Here is a 22,710-nt window from a genome sequence, read left to right as displayed (position 1 = left end):
GTTGTCCCTACTGCATTTATGACTTTCATTTTGATATATAGTTAGGAATTCCTGCTATTTTGTCCACCTCCTGCAGCTGAGTTGTATGATAGATTTGTAAGTGAATCTTTATTTGGAGAAATTGCAGTTACTGATATCAAGAAAGTCAACTTTTGGAATGAACATGTTGGATATGGTTTTCTAACTATATAGTATTAATCTATTGATTTCTCTGTTTTCACACAAATAGCAGAGACATTATGACAACTGAAAACAGCTTGATTTAATTTCAGGAACATTTATAAGTGAAGATGTTGTTTGTACACAACTATCAGGAATAGTATCAGTTATATCCATCCTTTTCAGTATGCATAATAAATACTTGACATGTACTTACTTACATTTGGTTCTCTGGATATATGTGTCTGATCCCCTAAAACATTCCTTAGGATTTATGCATATGTTGTTAATATATACAGTACTGTAGTAACTAACAAAAGTAAACTTTTTTTAACAGTAAATTACCAGTTGTTTTTTACTAGGGTATGCAAAAATACACTTTAGTGTTAATGTTCTTTTTTTCTCTTATGCAACAAATACTGTTCCTTTTTAAATGAGTAAGCACAAATGTTACAACATTTATGTAATTTTTGTATAATCTAAAATAATGTGCTATATATCTGAAAGCAGTTCATGATAATTAATTATAATGTTTTGGCAGTTTATTTAACTATTTTTGGTTAACTGTGCTTTTTTTCTTGTTGTAGACAAAATATGACTTTACCTCTTGTCGAGGTGTTCTCTTCGTCTGTCTGATTGTCCTGCTTGTTTTTGGCATTCTTGCCATTTTCATTCAGAACAAAATCTTGCAAATTGTGTATGCATCTCTAGGTGCCCTTCTGTTCACCTGTGTAAGTAACTATTTTAAGTTCATTCTTTTTAAGAGCATTGTAGCAGAGCCTCATTGCATTATGTGTATGTTGATTTGTACATTAGAATAAACTGAACAGTTTATTTTGATAGTAACTTTAGATCATGTGATTTAAATATGTGTCAAATGTGTTTTTTTTTATATATTTGCTATTGGAAGTTAGTGATTATGACAACAGAGTGTGTAATGATTTTCAGATGTGCGCTACTAGCACTTATACCTGATCACAGTCACAGTAATTCTACCTTCCTGTAGCCTGCGTAATTGAGCATGGCTGGATGTTCAGGGCTGGTCTAGATGTCAGTAATGTGCAATTACAGTCACAATCATTTTCACATGTTCAGGGACTGCTCTGTCATGGTAGCCTTTCGAGTGGAACAGAGCTGCATCCACAGGCTACAGTGAAGTGTACTTGTGTGTTCTTGTCCTAGGATCTCACTCAGCTTGTCAATGGTGGTGTTCTCACATTATCTTAAGCAGCATGGCTTTCAGAAAGATTGTAAAATAGTCGTAAAAGCCCAAGAAAGATCAAAAGGTTGCTCCATGATGTGAATCTTGAGGTAGCCAAAAATGCAGAGGCAATGAGGAAGAAAAAGCTGATTTTGTTTGAGTGGATTATAAGGATCCAGCAGTCTTTATGTTCCTGAGGTCTAGGGAAGCATCTGCCAGATATGCTCAGTGGCCAAGAATGTGACCTAATCTGTGAAGCAGCAGCACTAACCATTGTGCCACTGTGCCTCCCTATGACATAAAATTATACTCTTGACTCGTTAATACTCGGAGTTCCTTATCTATTTCTGCATTTAGGAAATTCATTTGGGTATTCATCTCTGCACACAGAGGTTTTTCATTGTTTAATTGAATCACCTCATTTTCTGTGGCTGTCCATGAACATTGTGCAGAAACAATATACATCAACAGAATAACATAAAAACAATTTTTGACGAGAACAGACCATTTAGTCAGATGTATCTCATTCTGTATTCATCTATTTTTTTGCAAAATATCATCCAATCAAGTTTTAAAGGACCCTAAATTAATCCTATCCCTAGCACTGCATTCCAGTCATTATCTATGTTTACTGTGTGAAGAAAACATTTCTAACATTTGTGCAGAATTTACCTTTAATCAACTTTCATGCATGACCCTCTGTTTTTGTTGATGAACTTGTTTCTAAAGCAACATCTGGAGTTTGCTGTAATAATTCTCTTCATAATTTTGAACACTTCCTCGATCATCCTCAATCTGTGTTTGCTTAAACTCGAAATATTCAACTTCTTTTATTATAGCTCATACCCATTATTCATGGAATCTGTCAAGTTTCTCTTCTCAAGACTGTCTCTCTAGTGCTATAATGATTATGTATACTGTCTGCCATTCCAGCTCGTTAATTGTCATCAGCAAACTTAAACAGATGGTTAGTTACATTTTGTACCAAGGTCTGATTAAAAATTGCAGTGGCTTAAGCACTGATGGTATAATGTGGGAAAAATATTCCTCTCACCATAAACCTTTGCTTTCTGTATTGGATATAATTTTCCACCCATCTACATAGTTCACTTTGATCTCCAAACCTTTAATTTGATCATTAGCCTCACGTGTGATACCTTTTCAAAACATTTTTGATAATTATCATAAACAATATTACATGTGCCCCTCTTATCAAATGTTTTGATTACTAGCATATTACCAAATCTCCCCTGTCTAAGCTCATGTTGCTGACTACTAACAGTAATACACCTATATTGACATACTGTATGTTTGTTGCTTAGTCTTTTCTTTAATAGTTGCTTTCATAAATTTACCTGTGATATGTGTTAAGATTACTGGCCTAGAGTTACCAGGAGGAGCCTAGCTCTTTTCTCCCTGCTATCTCCCTGTCATAGTGTACCTTCTTAATAGTTCTTGAGCTACTGGGAGATTATTGACATCTTCACTTTCAAAACCTTAAGAGAAATGTGAATCTAGACCATTTGTTGACCTTTTCAACTGATGCCTTCACCTCCTCATAAATCCTATAGTTAATGATGCAGTTAATTGTGTTGTAAAAGATAAAGCACCTGAATAATCTCTTTATTAACTAATTCTTCATTATTTTCAAAATTCTCTTAAATTTACTAATACATATAAAATTTGAAAAGAACTTGTCCTGCATTGTGTGTAATATTCAATTAAAATTACTCCTTTCCTCCTTAACTGTCAATATATTTAAAAGTTTATCATTCTTGTCTTGTAAGGACCACGTTTGCTCAAAATTTACCTGAAATTAAAATTAACTTTTAGTTTTTGTATATACACTGCCAAAACAATGTAAAAATTGTGTTCTTCTCTACCCATTCATTCTGTCCTGTGTATTACAGAATAATAACGCAACAGGTTTTTCCTGTTTCTTGTATTTTGAAATACCGAGCTATTAAATGATTCACTGGAGAATCTGTAAATTCATATTCCTGTGTTTTACTGTTTTATAGGCTTTCTCAGTGAATATTTGAACAATTAAAGTTCACCATTGCTGTAACCTTGTTGATGTTACAGTATTAAGAAGTTCCCTATTGGCACTGTTATTTGTTTTCAGGGTATGTGTATCTAGCCTACTCCCAATGTCAGGCCTCTGTGCTTGCTTTACATATTCCAACTAAGGTGTGGCTTATATCCTGTTTAGAGCAGACTTAGGCATAAATCATACACATCATCCATTGTATAAAAGAACATTTTAGAGTATTTGATAGATTTACTTGTGCATTTTTATTTATTACTAGCCAACGCTGCATAATCAGGCCGCTTTTTTAATGATTTTTAAGCACAAGGGAAAAAATAACAGTTGAAAAATCTGTAATTTAATAAACCACCAAGAAAAGTAACATTGTAACAATGTACAGTACGAACCAACATACAATTGTCCGTGACTGAAAACTGGAGGACCGCCGTTGCGCCTTCTCCTCCCACTCGGGCGCGGAGGGCGGAACGGGAGGAGAGGGGAAGGACGCCCATTCCGCCCCCTCCGTCATGCTAGTTCAGTATACACTGTCTGCTCATGTGCACACCCCCAACTCGTCACCTGAGTCGTTTTCGTCTTTGCACAGTCTATATGCACCTGTGAGTCACGTTGACTGTTCATTTTCCAAACAGCGCTTCATTCGCTTTTGTCTCTGGTACAGTCCAAATGCACCTCTGCGCCACGTAGACTTTTCATTGTTCTTTGCGGTTCTGGTTGCTTTTCTATATATAATCCACCAAGTCACCCGACCATGGTAGTAGCGTGGGTTCTGGGGGGAGTGTACAAAGGGCAGAGACGTAATCAGTGCGAGTGTATGACCCGCACTTACTGGGAATTCCCCGTTCGTGGGGAACAAACGCATGCCAGCCAGCTTTCCAGCACGAATGGGGTTCAACGGCTCACCCACGCCTCTCTGCGCCGGGTAGACATACGTTGATCCATTCAGTGTAGCGTGCGTGCACTTACCTGATGCAGGAATCTGTATAACATTGAAAGAAGTGTTGTTTCCATGAAATACATTTGAAGCAGTTTCTGGGCGGAGCTTCGTTGTTTCTTTCTCATGGTTTTCGATGGTGGACGCGGTCGGGTGTCGTAACCGAAAAGAATAATGAAAAGTCAACGTGGCTCAGAGGAGCATGTGGACTCCTAGCACAGACGAAAGCGACTTACGGGGTGGTCGGTGAGTTGTAGCGTCCGGGCACATGAGCAGGCAGTGTGAATGCCTAGAGAGCGAGGGTGGACGTGGGCCGGGGAATAAGGAGTGTTGGTGGGCGTGGAAACGTTTTCCATGTTCCTGCAGGACCATCTAAGAAGACGCATGTTTGTCGCGGATGCGAATTGCTGTATTGTGCACGCGGTCGTGCATCGTAACCGAAAAGTCAACGTGGCTCAGAGGTGCATGTGGACTGTAGCTCAAACGAACATAAATGATGGCGTGTTTTCCGAGGCATCGCATCCAAGTTGGTGGGCGTGGCTCTGCGAGTTGTCGTCGTATCCAATGGTCTTAGAGTTGGTGGCCGTGGCTGTCTTGCGTGCTTTCCATGGGTGGCTACTTGTCGGCGGCTTAGTGAATTATATATATAGATGATAGCTACATTATCCAGAGATCCACACAAGTTACTTAAAGTTTCTCTAGTGAAATTTAAGATGTGATAATGTAATCAAGCTAGAATTATAAAGTGTTACTTGTACAGTAATTACATCTAATGTATTAGGCTTGCATTTGTGCATTAACCATCGTAGTGAATGTGGAGCAAAGTACTACACGTCTTGTTGTTCTTGTTGCTAAGTTTTTAAAAAATTTTAATGCTGTTGAAAGTTTCAGTTTCTGACAATTACAATGATAATGACCACTTTAAAGTACTATGTTCTGAATAGAAATTTCCAAATCAGATTGAATAGCGTCAGTAAGTTCTTTCACTTTTCACTCTAATTTCTCAGTTCTATATTTAAAAAAAAAAAAAAAGAATGTGGCACAGAATAAATCCAAGTAATGTGTTTTCATGGAGGAGTCTCATGTTTATGATGAAGGTTTGTAATTAAACAGTAACCACAACATTACCACAAATTTGTTTTGCCATTTTCAGCAAGGACAGTGGCGCAGTGGTAGCACTGCTGCCTCGCAGTTAGGAGACCTGGGTTTGCTTCCCGGGGCCTCCCTGCGTGGAGTTTGCATGTTCTCCCCGTGTCTGCGTGGGTTTCCTCCGGGTGCTCAGGTTTCCTCCCACAGTCCAAAGACATGCAGGTTGGGTGGATTGGTGATTCTAAATTGGCCCTAGTGTGTGCTTGGTGTGTTTTGTGTGTGTCCTGTGGTGGGTTGGCACCCTGCCCAGGATTGGTTCCTGTTTTGTGCCCTGTGTTGGCTGGGATTGGCTCCAGCAGACCCCCGTGACCCTGTGTTTGGATTCAGCAGGTTGGAAAATGGATGGATGGATTTTCAGCAAGGTACATATTCAACATACAGCTTAGCAAACATATGACAAATTTAAGGGAGTTACAGGGACTTTCTGGAAAGATGGTATAAAAAAGCTAAACCTTCATGTGTCGTAATAAGTCTTGATGCTTTGTAATTTGAATTAGAAAAATAGTCTTTGTCCTCTGTTGTGATTTATCTCACAAGTGGCCAAGGTGGTGTGTGGCTTTCAGAAACACCCAGAGAAGCAGTGCAGAATTCCACCAGCCTGACCAGAAGAGATGCACCAAAAGGCACCCTCACTCCCACCCTGACTGGCTTTGACCTTCACTCTCAGAGTTCAAAAATATATTCTGTAATACCCCAAAACACACTCAAAATGCACCACCAAGGGAAAGGCTTGTATTTAGCAAGGCTAGAAGAAATCTTTATAAATAAGGATTTATTGAATGGAAAGGAAAAAGTACAACAAGAGACAAAGACCAATAAATATTTGATTATAAGAACTTGCCTAAATGGCAATCCAGGACAAGTTCCACATCTAAATCAAGACTAATCCAAGAAACATGAACAAGAAAGAAGTCAAGTACCTGAGCAAAAATCAAAGAAAATCAGAGTTCTCACAAGAACCACCTCAATTCACCAGAGCAAATTCAAATGAACTGTCTGAGACATCAGTTGCTAATTTGCCGTTATAAGACTGGCAACAGTGATGGATTCTTGGGAATCCAAACACAAGGAACATAAGAAAATTGAATAGTATACATAGAAACTAAATAGAATAAAGTGAACAGACAATACATAAACAAATAATAAATAAATAGAACAATATTATACTAAAAGGAAAATAATAAACAGTAATAAAAAAATAAAAAAAACAAAGATAACAAAGTACACTTTCAACTTGAGCTAGGCTGGGAATCCTGACTTGACCATATCATCGTCTTTCCTTAAGACTACAGGTTAAAATTATTAAAACTTTACAATATGTAGCAGATTAATTCAAATTTCAGTTTGTGAGTAATTTATGTTTGTGGGTAATTAAATTTACCATATCCAGTTCATTATTGCTGTGTACTGAATTGTAAATGTTTAAAGTGCTTTTATTTGTTATGTAATTGTAACTGTACAAATCTCTCTTTTCATTTCAGTTCTTGGCTGTGGACACCCAGCTGCTTCTTGGAAATAAACAACTGGCTTTAAGTCCTGAGGAGTACATCTTTGCAGCCCTCAATTTATATACTGATATAATCAACATTTTTCTTTACATCCTAGCTATAATTGGCCGGTCCAGGGAGTGAATGCCTAAGAAGCTATGGACAGTATGCATTGACGTTCAGTGGAGGCAGGAGAAAAATCCTTCATATCTTCCTCCGATTAATACATATGAGCTTATGCTGTATGCACAGAGCAGTCTTGTTTTTGTGTTGGTTACTAATATTGCTGTGAAATACTTTACAGTGAATTGAAATCCCTTTAAACAGGGTTATGTTTTTTTTTTTGTTTTTTTTTTAATTTAACTAAGTTTATTCTAAAGTGTTGGTTTTATTTATTTTACATTTTTGACATTGCTATAAATCAAGGCAATGTTTTTTGTTTAATTACCACTAGCTTGATAACCTCACGAATCATTACATCTGGTATTGACTTGTAACCAAGACACATACACAGACGTTTGTATATTGAGCCTAGGACATTCAGGATGTATTCATTGCCTTGAAAATGTGTCTGTTAAGTAACTGATTTTCATTTTAACTGAAAGTATTAAGTATAATTTCTGATCTTCAGTGCTTCTGAAAAACGTAATTTCATAGATCCTCTTAGTAACCAGTTTTATTACGAATAAATGATTGTAGTTTTGCTTTCACTCCTTTTTTCTTTACTCTTAAGATTTATGCTCTGCATGGTAACTTGGTTAAGGAATAATATTAATCTGAATCATAACATTTGATATTGCTAATTTCCAGTGGAAATTGGCTGATTAAACTGCTATGCCAGTGCACTGGATGAACATTTTGATTCTTTGCAGAATCCAGGCATTAATTAATATTTTTTCTTGGTATGCTGCACTCTTGGTAGCTTGTATATACAGATGCAATTGTAATTCAGATATCCTGAACTTGTGATAAATAAAGCTGGGACCTCATGCTCATTCTGATGCATTTATGAGTCTTGCACAGCTCTTGAAGATAAATTAAATTCTTCCTATTATACTGATAAACATGCAAGCAAGGAAAAAGTATGTATATTATAGAAATATTATTTATATAGCTAAGAACAAACACTTAAAAGTAGCTGAGTGAAAACCTTGCATAGATGTATTATATTTTGGTGGTGGTGGTTTTTGTTTTATTTTTTTTTTATTTTTAAAATCACACTAAGCTTTTGATGTCATGTATTGTGAAAAGTGTAAATCAAAGAGTTTGTAGATGTATATAATTCATTCCATTTAATATTTTATAATCATAGGGCAACTTTCATGAATCACAGAGTTCCCATCTTGCTTTTTGCAGAGCATTTTAGAATTTTCACTAAATGGTTTGTTATATCAAATATAATACTGTATGAGGGTAAATTTTCAGATGGATTTAGAAACATAGTCTGATTTTGTTACAGAATAGTTGAAGTAGTTTTCATGTACTGTTTTGGTAAAGATACTCAAGAAAAAGGAAAATGCATACTTTTTCATGAATATATTTGCATTTCATAAGTTAACAGAGAAATGAACTGTGCATATTTTTCCAGGTTAAGTAATGGTTAATTTATAGTCTTTTATTAGTATACCATTACTGTTGTAGATTTAATTCAAGTATAAACAGGAGATTTTACAGATGTGCAGCTCACAGCTTAATGACTAAACACATGAATTAATGGATCACAATGATTTTTCTGTAGACTCGTGATAATTCTAATTGCATCAGATACCTGTTAACCTGTGTATCATTATCTTGCTCTACTCTAACTGAATTGTGTGCAGTGTATGCTGAATAAATGCTCAATATATTCTGAGCAATTCAGTATTGCCTCCTGGATTTTTACATAATTATTTTAGGAATTTTATTTCCTGCATGTGTCTTTGTTCATGTGCATTGTGTATTTTATAGCTTTTGAACAATAATTTATAATTGTTTGAAAATGCATATACCTTTAATTTTGAATTTTTGACTTCTGAATAGATTTCTGTGTTCCATGTACCTATGTATAAAAGGCAGAATTTGTTTTTAAAGCAGGTTTAAAAGAAATGTGTAAAAACACTAAGTGAAGGTTTTCTTGCTTACTTTATATTTTATAATGTATGTAAAGTTGTCCACTTCTGAGATACATATGCAATAAAGTTTCCAACTTGGCAGTTCCACGTCACATTTAATTTTAAAGCTGTTGAAATATAACCAGTACATATGCACTTGATAAATATCCATAATAAATAATACAGGGCAAAAGTTCCCATGATAAATTATATTCCTTGTACTTGTCATATTTGCCCAAACTAATGGCTTGTGTCATAATGTTAAAACAAGGACATTTTAAAGATCAAAATAAGCAGTTTAGGTACTGTTCTGCCTGATTTTGTGCAGTGTCTTAATTCATTAACTCTCTTACAAGCAGAATTGTAAAAATTAATAATCAAGATTCACACTGAGATATAGCTAAGGCAAAAAAAAGTATTAATTGTGTATTTCATAGCAGGCCAAAGGTGTTCAAATTGGAACTGGAAGGCAGCAGTGGTTCCAGGTTTTTCATTCCACTTAATTTCCTAATTCAGTGGTTTTTCAAGTTCAGTCTTGGAAAAATCCATGTGCCTACAGGTTTTGTCCCAACCAATTCTGCTTTTAATTGTATTCCTACCTTAACACCTTACTTAATTATTTCCCAGTTTCTTTTGGTGTTGACCCAGGAATTTCAAAACTGGGTTTGCTAAATTTTAAAGAAAGGTGGTGAACAGTTAAATATAGTATATGTTACGTGAAGGTAATTTAATGCAATTTTTTTAATCCTACTTTTTAAAAAAATTTTCATAATTATTTTCAATCTTCTTTTTCAAGTGTTCTGGTTATTTAAGCAGTTATTTACTAATGGGTTCATTAGCTTTTCCTAAAATATTAACAAAATCCTGCTGGAAAATTGTGTTAAATATGGCTAGAAAATCAGAGCAGTGTACAAGAGGAATCATGTTCACGTGGGATAAAGCTTTCAAATTAAAGATCCAGTTCTCCATCTTAGGTGAAGCGGACCCCAGTTCAAAAGCTTGATCCCCTTGAATGAGGTTCCTCTTGTGTACAATGTTTTGATTTTCCAGCACTATTTACCTAACAATGTTTTAACTAAAATGCATGCATATGGCCTGTTGTGGGCATAAGACAGGTTGATTTGGCATGTGTAATAATTTGGAGTTTTAGGTATGGTAAAAGGGGTATGATGCCTCCAACAAGCTCTGTAAGCATGCCCAGACCTTCATAAACCTACCAAAAAATAGCCTTATCCCCATACTGCCAGCCCCCAAACACTAGGCTTCAGCCAACCAAGGCCCAAAATGCTTAGCAGGCTTTATAGTTCAAAAAAGAACTGAAAATACAAGCAAAATACAAAAATGCCTTATAAAAGAGAGGTTAACCGTAAATCTCTGGGTTGTTTTGACAACCAAAAACAAAGTATTTTCATAAATTCAGAATTTATTGAGGAATTCTAAAGGACCAAGTGAGCAACAAAGGATTTGCCTAAAAGGCAGTCTATGTGTTGAGACGTTATGAGCATCTGATTGGATGACTTGATTGATTGTGTAACATGAGTGTTATGATTTTTTGTTTCTTGGACAGTTTTGTTTACTGTTGTCAAATAATTTCGCCATAGATACCTATTCTCTCAGTATGTGTGTGTTTTTTTTTTTTTTTTGGGGTTTTTTTTTATCTCAGTTCTGCATGAAAACCTGACTTTTGTACATTTTTCTTGGCCATCACTACCAACTACTGAACATGGAATGAGTAACAAAATAAATATATGCTTTTTGAGTGGAGTATTCCTTTAAGGTTTAACTCAGGCTTCTTTAGAATTGAAGTAAGGGAAGTTAAATGAGGCTAACAGTGACTGCATGCCAATATTTATGTTATTAACAGATTTGATAAACAGAAGGGAGACCTTCTCTAGTTTTACAGGCAAAGGGTTAAAAGGTACAGAAGCACTGTAAGCAATATACAGTGCTTTGTTAAACTGTTCAGGCTTTGTGCTGAGTTCAAATGCTGTCGTGGACTATTCAGAGCTCCAAGTTGTGACGTTTTACCTTCCCACATACAGTTAGTCTGTTCACTTGATCTGTTACTTGATCTGCAAAAAAAAATAATGCAATTAAAGATAAAATTTTATAAAATGTATTTCTGTGGAAATAAAAAGCAAGATAAACATATTGAATATGAATCAGTTTGATTCAAATGCATTTTGACCAAAAAATGGCATTTCAGGTTGACCAGATTATGTTTTATTTTAAACAATTGACTAAGGCAAAAGCTCTGTGTTAGATTACAACTCTAGCATTGTTTTGTCTGAATTGTCCGAGTTCATCAAGCCTTTACATTTTGTTTCAGAGTCAACAACTCAGATTTACCATTTACCGTCTGACTAAGAGCACGTGAACCAGGCTGTCTTGTGACAGTGGGTTTTTGTCGTAATCATCTTCTCCTTTATTTGGACACCTCCATTAAGTAAGCTGTTATTTCCCAGTTTCTGTATTTTATTGTGTCTATTCAGAAATTAGACTGGTTATGCTGAATCATTACTGAATGAAGCAAGCATTTGTGTGTGTGTTAGCAGAGAATGAATTCATTCTTTTTATCTTGCGGTTTAACATTTTGTTCTATTTTTTTTAGTTTAGGTTATTTAATCCTTTATTTGATAGTAAGAACACAAGTGGATAACAGAAGTCGCTGTCTACCAGCATTTAGTGTCATTTGTTCCTGTGTCCACTCTGTTCATCATTAAATGTCTGGTTTTGGATACAATTAGGAGAGCAATTCACACTACAAAAAATAATAAATCAGAGTTGATCATTTAAAGCTATGACAAAAATAAATCTTAATTTATTATAAATGTAAATTTCACGCTACAGAACTTTACAGCTAATTAAAGATCAGTGAATAAAACAATAAGATCAATCAAAGGGAAAGCAACTCACTGATTGTGAAACTAGCTGGAATAAAAAATCTTCAACCTTAGTGGGAGCCAGGACTAAGCTTGTGAGCCCCTTGCTCTAATTGTTTGTATAAATAAGCTGGCAGTGATGAATTAAAAAATATATAATTACACTGAATGATGAATAAAAATAAGTCTTTTAATTATCAATGAATCTCCTTTCACTCTTAACTGAATACTTTACTGTTCATTAGTATTTTTCAAAGTGTTTAAAAGTCTACTTGAAGGGTCTAAAATTTTTATTTTCATCTTTTTATGTCTTAGGCAAATCTATATTAAAATGTTTAATGAGCTGTATCTGTATTATATCAGCAGAACCTTTTGAAAGTCAAGATAAATAACATCATACATGCTGCTTCTATTTTTGTTGCTCCAGAGTCTGTCTGTTTATTGTCCAGCTCACTTGCTGTAGTTCAGGACTGGCAGGAGTCGGCCTGCATACCAGGAACATCACTCAGCCTCAGAGAAGACACAAGTCCATTACTGGGCACACTTCATCTTTGGGATGTGTGGGTAAACAACAACATTTATTTATATAGCACATTTTCATACAAAAAGTAGCTCAAAGTGCTTTACATAATGAAGAAAAGAAAAATAAAAGACAAATAAGAAATTAAAATAAGACAACATTAGTTAACATAGAAAGGAGTAAGGTCTGATGGCCAGGGTGGACAGAAAAAACAAAAAAAAACTCCAGAAGGCTGGAGAAAAAAATAAAATCTGTAGGGGTTCCAGGCCACGAGACTGCCCAGTCCCCTCTGGGCATTCTACCTAACATAAATGAAATAGTCCTCTTTGTAGTTCGGGTTTTCACAGAGTCACTTGATGCTGATGGTCATACAGACTTCTGGCTTTTAATCCATCCATCATTGTTGGATCATCATGGTGCTTTGGGTAGATGGTGGTGGCGCACGCCACCACCAACAGGACACCGGAAAAGGAAACAGAAGAGAGAGTAGGGGTTAGTACAGATTTTGAATGAATAGTTATTATAATGAATTGGATATACAGAGTATCAGGATTAAATTACAGTGAAGTTATGAGAAGGCCATGTTAAAATAATGTGTTTTCAGTAGTTTTTTAAAGTGCTCCACTGTATTAGCCTGGCGAATTCCTATTGGCAGGCTATTCCAGATTTTAGGTGCATAACAGCAGAAGGCCGCCTCACCACTTCTTTTAAGTTTTGCTCTTGGAATTCTAAGGAGACACTCAGTTGAGGATCTGAGGTTGCGATTTGGAATATAAGGTGTCAGACATTCCAATATATAAGACGGGGTGAGATTATTTAAAGCTTTATAAACCATAAGCAGAATTTTAAAGTCAATTCTGAATGACACAGGTAACCAGTGTAGTGACATCAAAACTGGAGAAATGTGTTCGGATTTTCTTTTCCTGGTAAGGATTCTAGCAGCTGCATTCTGCACTAATTGCAAACGATTGATGTCTTTTTTGGGTAGTCCTGAGAGGAGTGTGTTACAGTAATCTAGCCGACTGAAAACAAACGCATGAACTAATTTCTCTGCATCTTTCGATGATATAAGAGGTCTAACTTTTGCTATGTTTCTTAGGTGAAAAAATGCTGTCCTAGTGATCTGATTAATATGCGATTTAAAATTCAGATTACAATCAACGGTTACCCCTAAGCTTTTTACCTCCGACTTTTAATCCTAATGCATCCAGTTTATTTCTAATAGCCTCATTGTATCCATTATTGCCAATCACTAAGATTTTGTTTTTTTCTTTATTTAATTTGAGAAAGTTACTATTCATCCATTCTGAGATACAGGTTAAAAGGTTAAAGTGTACACATTCCACACAGGCAGCGTCTAGGCTGGAGTTCAAACCCAATACTGCAACACCATGAAGCCTTATTGACCATATTAAAGCTTACTGCTGTGCTGACTGTCCTGCACCATACCCGTACTGTTAAATTACTTCGCTGTTACACTCGTTTTTATTTTTTTTTTTTCTTTCAAGCCTATATAGTACAAAGTTGGCATCACCTATTCTGCTAGGCTATTAGTTACACATAAGATCAGGTAAAACAGCAAATTTAACAGAATTGTTGAAGTTCGCCAGCACCGATGTTACATACAAATACACACACATACACCCCACAAAATGCCTTCCCATGTAAAAGGCCTAACTACATTTCATACCAATCACTTTAGTTAGCCCTTTAGTTTATCTGATAAAAAAGGTATAAATCAGAGTTGAGCTTACACCTCTGCAGAGACTCCTTCAGACAATAAAAGAGCCCAAATTGACATTTGTTAATTTTAGACATCTAACCTCTCACTGAAATCTGGCTGGATGTGATGGACAAAACAGGGTACCTATAAGCAGGCACTGGATCTGTAACTGGAAGTGACATTGATCCAATCACCAGAGGTTACATGTTCCTTGAAACTCTGTATTCATCTCTTTGTTCTCTTTGGAGTTAGATGATAACTGACAATACTTTGTCTTTTTTGAAAGCTGAAAGCTAACAACCCACATTCTTTAGAGTATGAAACCATCTGCTGTTTGTGGAACAATAAAGCTCATAAACCTTCTATGGCATAGAAGCTACTCTCCACAGAGCTTTGGAGCTAAACACCTTAACCTAGCTTTAAGATCCACTCTGCCAAGTCAAACTTTGTGCCAGTGATGTTACTGGCCCATCATAACGCAGCATAGAAAATTGTAGTGGATATCACAGAGTTGTGGAAGATGTGAGGGATGTCACTACTCACATTAAAGGAACACAGTCTTGGGAAGGAAGAAGAGTCTGCTCTGCCCTTTCTTATATACTGTAGTTCCTCTGTGTTACAAGACCAGTTCCCTTAGTACTTGTAGGAGTTCCCCACCTCTACATCCACTCCCTGAATAGTGGCTGGATGTAAAGGCTCTTTGGTGTGGTGAAAGTCAATAAGCTGCTTTGTTTTTCCGGTGTTAAAATTAATAAAATTATTTAATTAATAAAAAATATACATTACCTTATTTGGCTGACACCTTTATCCAAGGTGACTTACAACATTTATGATACAATTGGTTATATTTCTTTTGTTTTTTTCAGTTGGAGCACAGGCAGGTCAAGTGACTTGCTCGTGGTCACATAGTGTTAGTAGTGGCATTTGAACTTGCAGCCTCAGGGTTTGAAGTCCAGAGCCTTAACCACTACACCATACTGCTAATTCCAAGGTGCATAATGAAGTGGATGGGGTGCAGAATTCAGTCGAGCTGATATTACAGGGCAGAGAAACAAAAGCACAAGGTATTGAGGTGAATAAATAGACACACATGGCCATTTATTTGTTTTCTCAGTTTAGTTTTACAAATGTTCTTTCTTTTGTCCGCTGTTGACTACTCCTAATCAATCCTCTTGTGACTGAACATAGAGTTAAACCCTTTTTTAGATGTTGTTCTAAAAATTGCAATGTTTTTATTTAATGTTAATGTAACTTGAGATTTTTGTCTCCTTTTCATATAAAACTTGAAAGTAATGTACAAGAAGGGTGAAGATTTGGATATTTTTTGCAAATGTTTCCAAGAATAACTGATGCCAAGGTTAAAGAAGACATTTTTGTTGGTCCACAAAACAGACACGTCATCCATAACAAATGGTTTGAAGGTGTGTAAGTCTGGCCAAGGAAATGGAAGGCATTCAAGGATGACGTCTTGATTTTGCCCTTAAGTTGTAGGGATGGGCTTGTGTGTATGCAAAAATGGACAACCACTGAGTGCTCGGCAGGAAGTGCAATGTTTATAATGCTGCTATGAGGAATAACCAATGTGTGTGTTTTGGATCCTGCAAACCAAAGAGAGGCTCATCTGTCTGATGTCTTGTTTTTTTATGCACCATGGTAGAATGGAAGAAAGGAAATAAACAGGGCAGAGATTGTGACTGAACTCGCCGTACTCTGCTCTGTCAAGCAGAACCTTACTGGCTTTCAAACCAGGGGCCAAGATCAGGATACTTTGGAAATATGAAACTGCTGGAAAGTAATTTTGTCATGCCCTGCAGTTGTGGGTCATGTAATCTGACATACTCAGGCATTAAAATCGGCAACTGCAGTCGTCAAGTTTAACATCCCCGCTGACTAAAAGTTGGGTAATGTGACACTGGTTTACGCAATTTCAACAATAGCCAAAAGTCAAGTGCAAAATCTAAAGAACAGGAAGTCTATGAAACAGAATGAAATCCAAAATCAAGGGAGGGAGAATCATGTCAGTACTAGAAAAGAATGCCACAGAACTGGCTCTGAGGTCTCCACAAAAATATTAGGCCTGGGGATGTTCCCAGAGCTGCAGCATCAGGGGGGCCTGCCCCCTTAGGCTCAACATAAAGAAATCCAAAAAAAGACATATAAAAGAAAGAACTAATAGGTGTGGGGAAGTAACATCTGCTTTTAAGAAATTGTGTTTTATTTGTATACATTTTCTGTTTATTATTGTGTATTGTCTCCTTATTTTTCCTTATGTTCAATGTTCTTTGTGATTGGTGCCTCATGAGGCAAGACCGCCCTGACATCACCACTTTTGCACCCTCCTTCGAGTTGAGAAGTCTCAGGAGGGGGAGTCACTCATTGTATGAGGTTATGTGAGCATTGCTATGTTGGTGCAGTTAATTACTTTCCACTTCATATTAAGGATTCTCATTTCCGGACTGTGATTGGGACTTTGTTTGCTGTGGATTTCCTTTATTAGGAAACTCCTTGTTTCTCAGTTTGCTCTATTGTGAAAGCAGCTGGGCGAGTCCTCGAGTGACGTTTTGTTGCAACCAGTTTAACGGTCCACAAATTAGGCTGTCGAGAACACCAAAAAAAACTACTCTAGAGCACTGTCCACCGACAGATCTCAATACTATTGAAATTTAATTAATAACAGCCCTGGAAATTCCAAACAACTTTTTTCCATGATAAATCATTTACTCAATACTCATACCTTTGCCTGTAATAATTTCACAGAGGAGCAGTGTAATAATTTTATTGAATATTTCACCTCTAAGGTAGACACCATCCGCTCCTCATTGTCTGTTTCCAGCCCTCCATCACTGGATGTTTCCATATCAAAGCCAATGGGCTGCCTCTCCCGGTTCCACTGTATCACAGTTAAAGAAGTTGAGGGCATCATCCAGAGGATGAGGCATTCAACATGTTCATTGGACCCTTTTCCTACTCCTCTGGTAAAAGCTAATGTACCAGATTTAAGCCCTTTTATTGTTGATATCATTAATCACTCTCTAGAGCAGCTTAGTGCCATTGGTCTTGAAAACCGCAAAAATTAGACCTCATTTAAAAAATCTTAGTTTGCTATCACTTCAGGATCAATATATCATCCGATTTTCAACCTTCCATTTTTGTCTAAGGTTTTGGAAAAGGTTGTTTTGGTCCAGCTTCAGGATCACCTCAAAAAATTCAATCATTTTGAAAAATTTCAATCTGGTTTCCAATCTTCTCACAGTACAGAGACAGCCCTGGTCAGAGTCACCAAAGACGACCTGATGGCCGCTGACCAGGGCTCTTAACAGCTGCATTTGATACAGTAGATCATAATATTCTCCTCCATTGTCTCCACTATATTATTGGACTTTCTGGCACTGCTCTGGAGTGGTTCGAATCCTATCTCACAGATAGGGCTGAGTATGTGGCCCTGGGGGATGCTAAATCTCTTACCCACACTGTCACCTGTGGGGTCCCACAAGGATAAGTCCTTGGGCTGACCCTTTTCAACATCTGTATGCTACCCCTGGGTCACATCATGGGCAGACATGGATTTTCATTCCACTGTTATGCTGATTATACATGGCTCTATGTGAGACTGGATTCGACCTCCCTTACACCTCCATTAACTCTTTCCTCTTGCTTGGATGAGATTGAGGCTTGGATGTCCAAGAACTTCCTCAAGCTGAACAGCACCAAAACTGAAGCTCTTTTAATTGGTAGCCCCCATCAACTTTGTTCCTCCGCAAATTGTATTTCCTTTTCTGACCGTACCATTGCCCTCTCCCATTCAGTTACAAATTTGGGTGTCAAGTTAGACTCCCATCTGTCATTTGATACACATGTCCATCACTTTTGTAAAATTGCATTCCTTCATCTCCAAAATATAGCCAAACTCCGTTCCTACCTCTCCCTCTGGTGCTGAAAAGCTGGTTCATGCCTTTGTCTCCTCCAGGCTGGACTATTGTAATGCGTTCCTCATCGGGATACCCAACAAGAGCCTTCAAAAGCTTCAACAAATTCAAAATAGTGCTGAAAGAATCCTGAGGAGTGTGCGGAAATATGAACACATTTCACCAATCCTTTGGTCACTTCATTGGCTCCCTATTCACCTCCGTATTGAATACAAACTTTGCTTACTCACCAGTGTATCCATGGAAATGCTCCATAATATCTTAAGGTACTCCTTATATTACAATCCACTACATGAAACCTCCGTTTTGAAAAATACCTACCGCCTTCGCCCCCTTATGACCAAACTTCATACAATGGGTGACTGAGCCTTTGCAGTGGGTGTTCCACAGCAGATTGTGGGCTGTTTTGAAAAACAACTAATGACTTTTCTATTTAGGAAAGCCTATTAACAAGAATGCTACTTATTATTGTTGTTTTATCTCTGCTTTTAACTTGTTTTGCCTTTGTTTAAAGTTTTTATGTAGCACTTTGAGATTTACTACAAATGTAAAGTGCCCTCTAAATAAAATGCATTATTATTATTATTGTGCTTATGTGCCTTATCTCCTATTTTATTGTTAATTTTGTTGCCTGTTTTGTACACAAGCCAGGGGTTGGCGGTTATCCTCCACTTTGTATGGCTTTTGCTTTATTTTGGGATTTTTATAGTAGTTTTGCCAACACCCCAATTTTAGGCCTGCTCCAGCTGAAGCCAGTAGGTAGCCTTCAAGGCCTGGCTGAAGTCAGGTGAGCCTCTGCTGGGGAGACTAGATAGAATCCATTTCTTGGGACATTGATAGTCATAACCAAGAAGGACTAGGGCAAATGAGTACATAAAAAGGAAGTCAGAGCAGAGGAGGCATTGGTATTGAATGGATGCACCAGGGATTTGTTTTTTAAAGACAGTTTTCCTGTTTTGTGTTTTAACCTTGTTTTAATGGATTTATTTATGTGGATTCATTTTAACCTCCACTATCAGACTTTTTGAACATTGTTTTGATTGATTTATTTATTTGTTTAATATATAAAAGCACTGAGCACCTTTCCCTTGCTTTGTGTGTGTTTGTCTTCATCTGCCAAGATCATTCCAGTCAAGACTATCGATGGTGTCAGATTCATGGAGCTGACCTGCACCGTCACACAGTTTAAAACTAAAAATAAACATTTAAGGGTTCAAAATTCTAACACGTGAGACAATGAAAATGAAGCAATAAAACAATAAGTGAGTTTTCATTAAGCAACTGGTTTAGAACAAAAACCCTACAGCCCTCCAGGACCGATAATCATGCCCTGATTCAAAGGGTCTGAGTCTTAAATAGTAAGTCAATAAAATGGAGTTAATTAGCAGCAAAAACTGGTCACTAATTAAAGAAAATGGTTAGAATGAAAACCTGCAGCCACTGTGACCCTCCACTTTAGGCACCTGTGCACAAAAACCTGCTTCTCGAATTCTGTCATTTTGAGGTACCTTGCTGCTTTTATACTTCCTATCTTTGAAGGTGACTTTCAGCATGCCTCCTACACCTTTACTTCTCGCTGTGCATCTGAACCTCTCTTGAACAGTGCTCCCCCTCTCTCGAGTGAGTTCTACTAAAGCGTGCTTCTCAGGCTCTGGCCTTGCTCACCTCCTGCCTTCTTTTATACCCCTTGTCTTTGAAGGTGACTCTCAGCGTGTCTCCTACACATTTCCTCTATATCCTCATGTGTCTGTACCTCTCTTGACCAGTGCTCCCACTCCTGGACATGTTCCCATGAAGCCTGCCAATGAGACTGTTATTTTGAGGTACCTTGCTCACCTCCTGTTGGCTTTTATGTTTCTTGCCTTTGAAGGCGACTTTCCGCGTGCCTCTTACACCTTTACTGTGACTGAACTTCTGTTGACCGGCACTCCCTCTTGTAATCTTAAACTCTCAGTTGCCCAGTACCAGGCCAAGCGATAGTTTAAAAATCTTTTGCTACATCATACAGATGGAGTATGCCACATACTGACACAATACCTTGTTTGTAAGCAACGGGTGTCGACTTCACTCTCCCAGTAATCCAATTATTACAATACAGTGATCCCTCGCTATATCGCGCTTCGTCTTTCGCGGCTTCACTCCATCGCGGATTTTAAATGTAAGCATATGTGAATATCGCGGATTTTTCACTGCTTCGCGGATGTCTGCGGTCTACAGTATGTGTGCTTCCTCAGTTGATTTGCCCATTTGAATTCAAACAAGGGACGCTATTGGCGGATGGCTGAGAAGCTACCCAATCAGAGCATGCGGTTAAGTTCCTGTGTGCTGCGGATTGGCTCAGCAACGGAGTGCTGCATTAACCAGGAAGTCTAATCTCACTCATTCAGCATTAACACACGTTACTGCTAATGCTTCAGGATTGCAGAAAAGGTAAAAGTTTTGGATATGTTGAAGGAAGGAAACAGCTACACCGCTGCAGGACACAATTACAGCATCAATGAGTCCACGATTCTTTTTATTTAAAAAGGAGGAAAAGCATATAAGATCTACGGCCGCAGTGTCCTTTAATCAGGGCGCAAAACGAGTTGCAAGTGGACGTGATAAGGCAGTAGTCTGGATGGAATCTGCTTTAGGGATTTGGATTGAAGACTGATGGAAGAAGAACAACGGCGGTGCTAAACAGTCGCCTGAAGAGGCTCCTTTAGAAGAGCTGTAACGCTATCCTTTGTTGTGCAGTAAAATTAAACTCATCGTTATCGGACAAGTCGTCGTGTCATTGTTGGTGAGTAACCATAATTAATTATTTACGTACAGTACTTATTACATGTACATAGTTTAGTGTCACTGTACACACATTTTACTGTATACAATTTTTCTTGCATTGTACGTATTTATTGCTGGTGGCCTGTCTGTTGTAATGGCTGTAACATATGTGATATCGGAGACACTCGATATCTTTAAAATAATATTTAGGTTTTACTATATGTAAACTGTGTTTACATACATAATTTCAACGAATCTTACCTAATATCTAAGAGAATACAAAGGGTTTATGCTGTATAACTGTGCGTGAAATGTTTATAATAGTGTGGGAGAGTTTATAAGGGCTTAAAATATATAAAAATAACCATATAAACATATGGTTTCTACTTCGCGGATTTTCTTATTTCGCGGGTGGCTCTGGAACGCAACCCCCGCGATGGAGGAGGGATTACTGTATTTACAGTTGACTTTTAATCTAGCATAAAGTCATACATGTGGTATTTCTTAAATTGTCACAAAAAATATATGAAAAAATCATAGTAATTATTCTGTATAAGGAATACCCAGATATTATGCATCAATCAAAAATTCTCATCCAATAGATTTCAACCAATGCCATGAACCCACCCTCCTACCGAACAAACGTGAGCTACAGGCTGAAAACCAGAAACAGTATTACACCGCTCTTCTGATTTTTCATGTGCTCTCGCATAACAGCAAATATCTACAAGTGACACACCAGTACTTACAGTAGATTCTCCTGATCAAAAGAAGTCCAAGCACGTTATTCTCCGATGCAGCAATCATGAGATATCCTCTAAATTAGAGAAGGCTTGAGGCCACCTTTAGCAAGTACCACCTCACACTTATAGATCATTAGTTCTGACTCAATAGGCCACACACTCGCAAACCTCATACCATTGAATGTCAGTGACTGTGACATCTCCAACGATTCATCAATGTCGGTATATGGACATGATGAGAGATGAAAAAGAGCGTGCAGGCAGGGTGGAATGGGTGGAGAAGAGTGTCGGGAGTAATTTGTGACAGACGGGTATCAGGAAAAGTGAAAGGGAAGGTCTACAGGATGGTAATGAGACCAGCTATGTTATATGGGATGGAGACGGTGGCACTGACCAGAAAGCAGGAGACAGAGGTGGAGGTAGCAGAGTTAAAGATGTTAAGATTTGCACTGGGTGTGACAAGGATGGATAGGATTAGAAATGAGGACATTAGAGGGTCAGCTCAAGTTGGACAGTTGGGAGACAAAAGTCAGAGAGGCGAGATTGCGTTGGTTTGGACATGTGCAGAGGAGAGATGCTGGGTATATTGGGAGAAGGATGCAAAGGATGGAGCTGCCAGGGAAGAGGAAAAGAGGAAGGCCTAAGAGAAGGTTTTTGGATGTAGTGAGAGAGGACATGCAGGTGATCGGTGTAACAGAACAAGATGTCAAGGACAGAAAGATATGGAAGAAGATGATCCGCTGTGGCAACCCTTAATGGGAGTACCCAAGAGAAGAAGAAGAAGAGACAGATGAGGGTATCCAGAATGAAAAGATACACAGTTTGAATGTAAGTAGTCTCATGTAAATGTGAAGGGGGGGGGGGGGGTACTTGGGTGTAGGAGTGTATTAGGGGGTGAGGTTCAGAGTTTTTATATGATTCACTGTTTTATGTGCAGTAAAATTGCTCTGAACCTGGATACCCCGTTGGAGAACTTTTGGATAAGGAAGGAGGACCCAGAGCCGTCTTAATGCATGGGCACGCTGGGCAGTTGCCCAGGGGCCCCACAAGTATATGGGCCCCTTTGCTAATCTATGTATGCTGTGT

At 37.7% G+C, this 22,710-nt stretch overlaps 1 protein-coding gene across 1 annotated transcript in view; it reads left to right on the top strand.

Moving 5' to 3' along the window:
- grinaa (glutamate receptor, ionotropic, N-methyl D-aspartate-associated protein 1a (glutamate binding)) overlaps positions 1–9,173 on the top strand; it is a 65,470-nt gene extending 56,297 nt beyond the window's left edge. Inside the window, exons 6-7 of the mRNA XM_028818002.2 lie at positions 747–890; positions 6,972–9,173. Coding sequence (XP_028673835.2) covers positions 747–890; positions 6,972–7,121 — 294 coding nt within the window. The 3' untranslated portion in view covers positions 7,122–9,173. The remainder of the gene's footprint in view (positions 1–746; positions 891–6,971) is intronic.
- The last annotated feature ends 13,537 nt before the right edge of the window (positions 9,174–22,710 follow it).

This window comes from Erpetoichthys calabaricus, chromosome 13, assembly GCF_900747795.2.
Source record: "Erpetoichthys calabaricus chromosome 13, fErpCal1.3, whole genome shotgun sequence".
NCBI classification, from domain to species: Eukaryota; Metazoa; Chordata; class Cladistia; order Polypteriformes; family Polypteridae; genus Erpetoichthys; species Erpetoichthys calabaricus.
The sequence above is the reverse complement of the archived record's forward strand: the minus strand, read 5'-3'. Positions and strand labels throughout refer to the sequence as shown.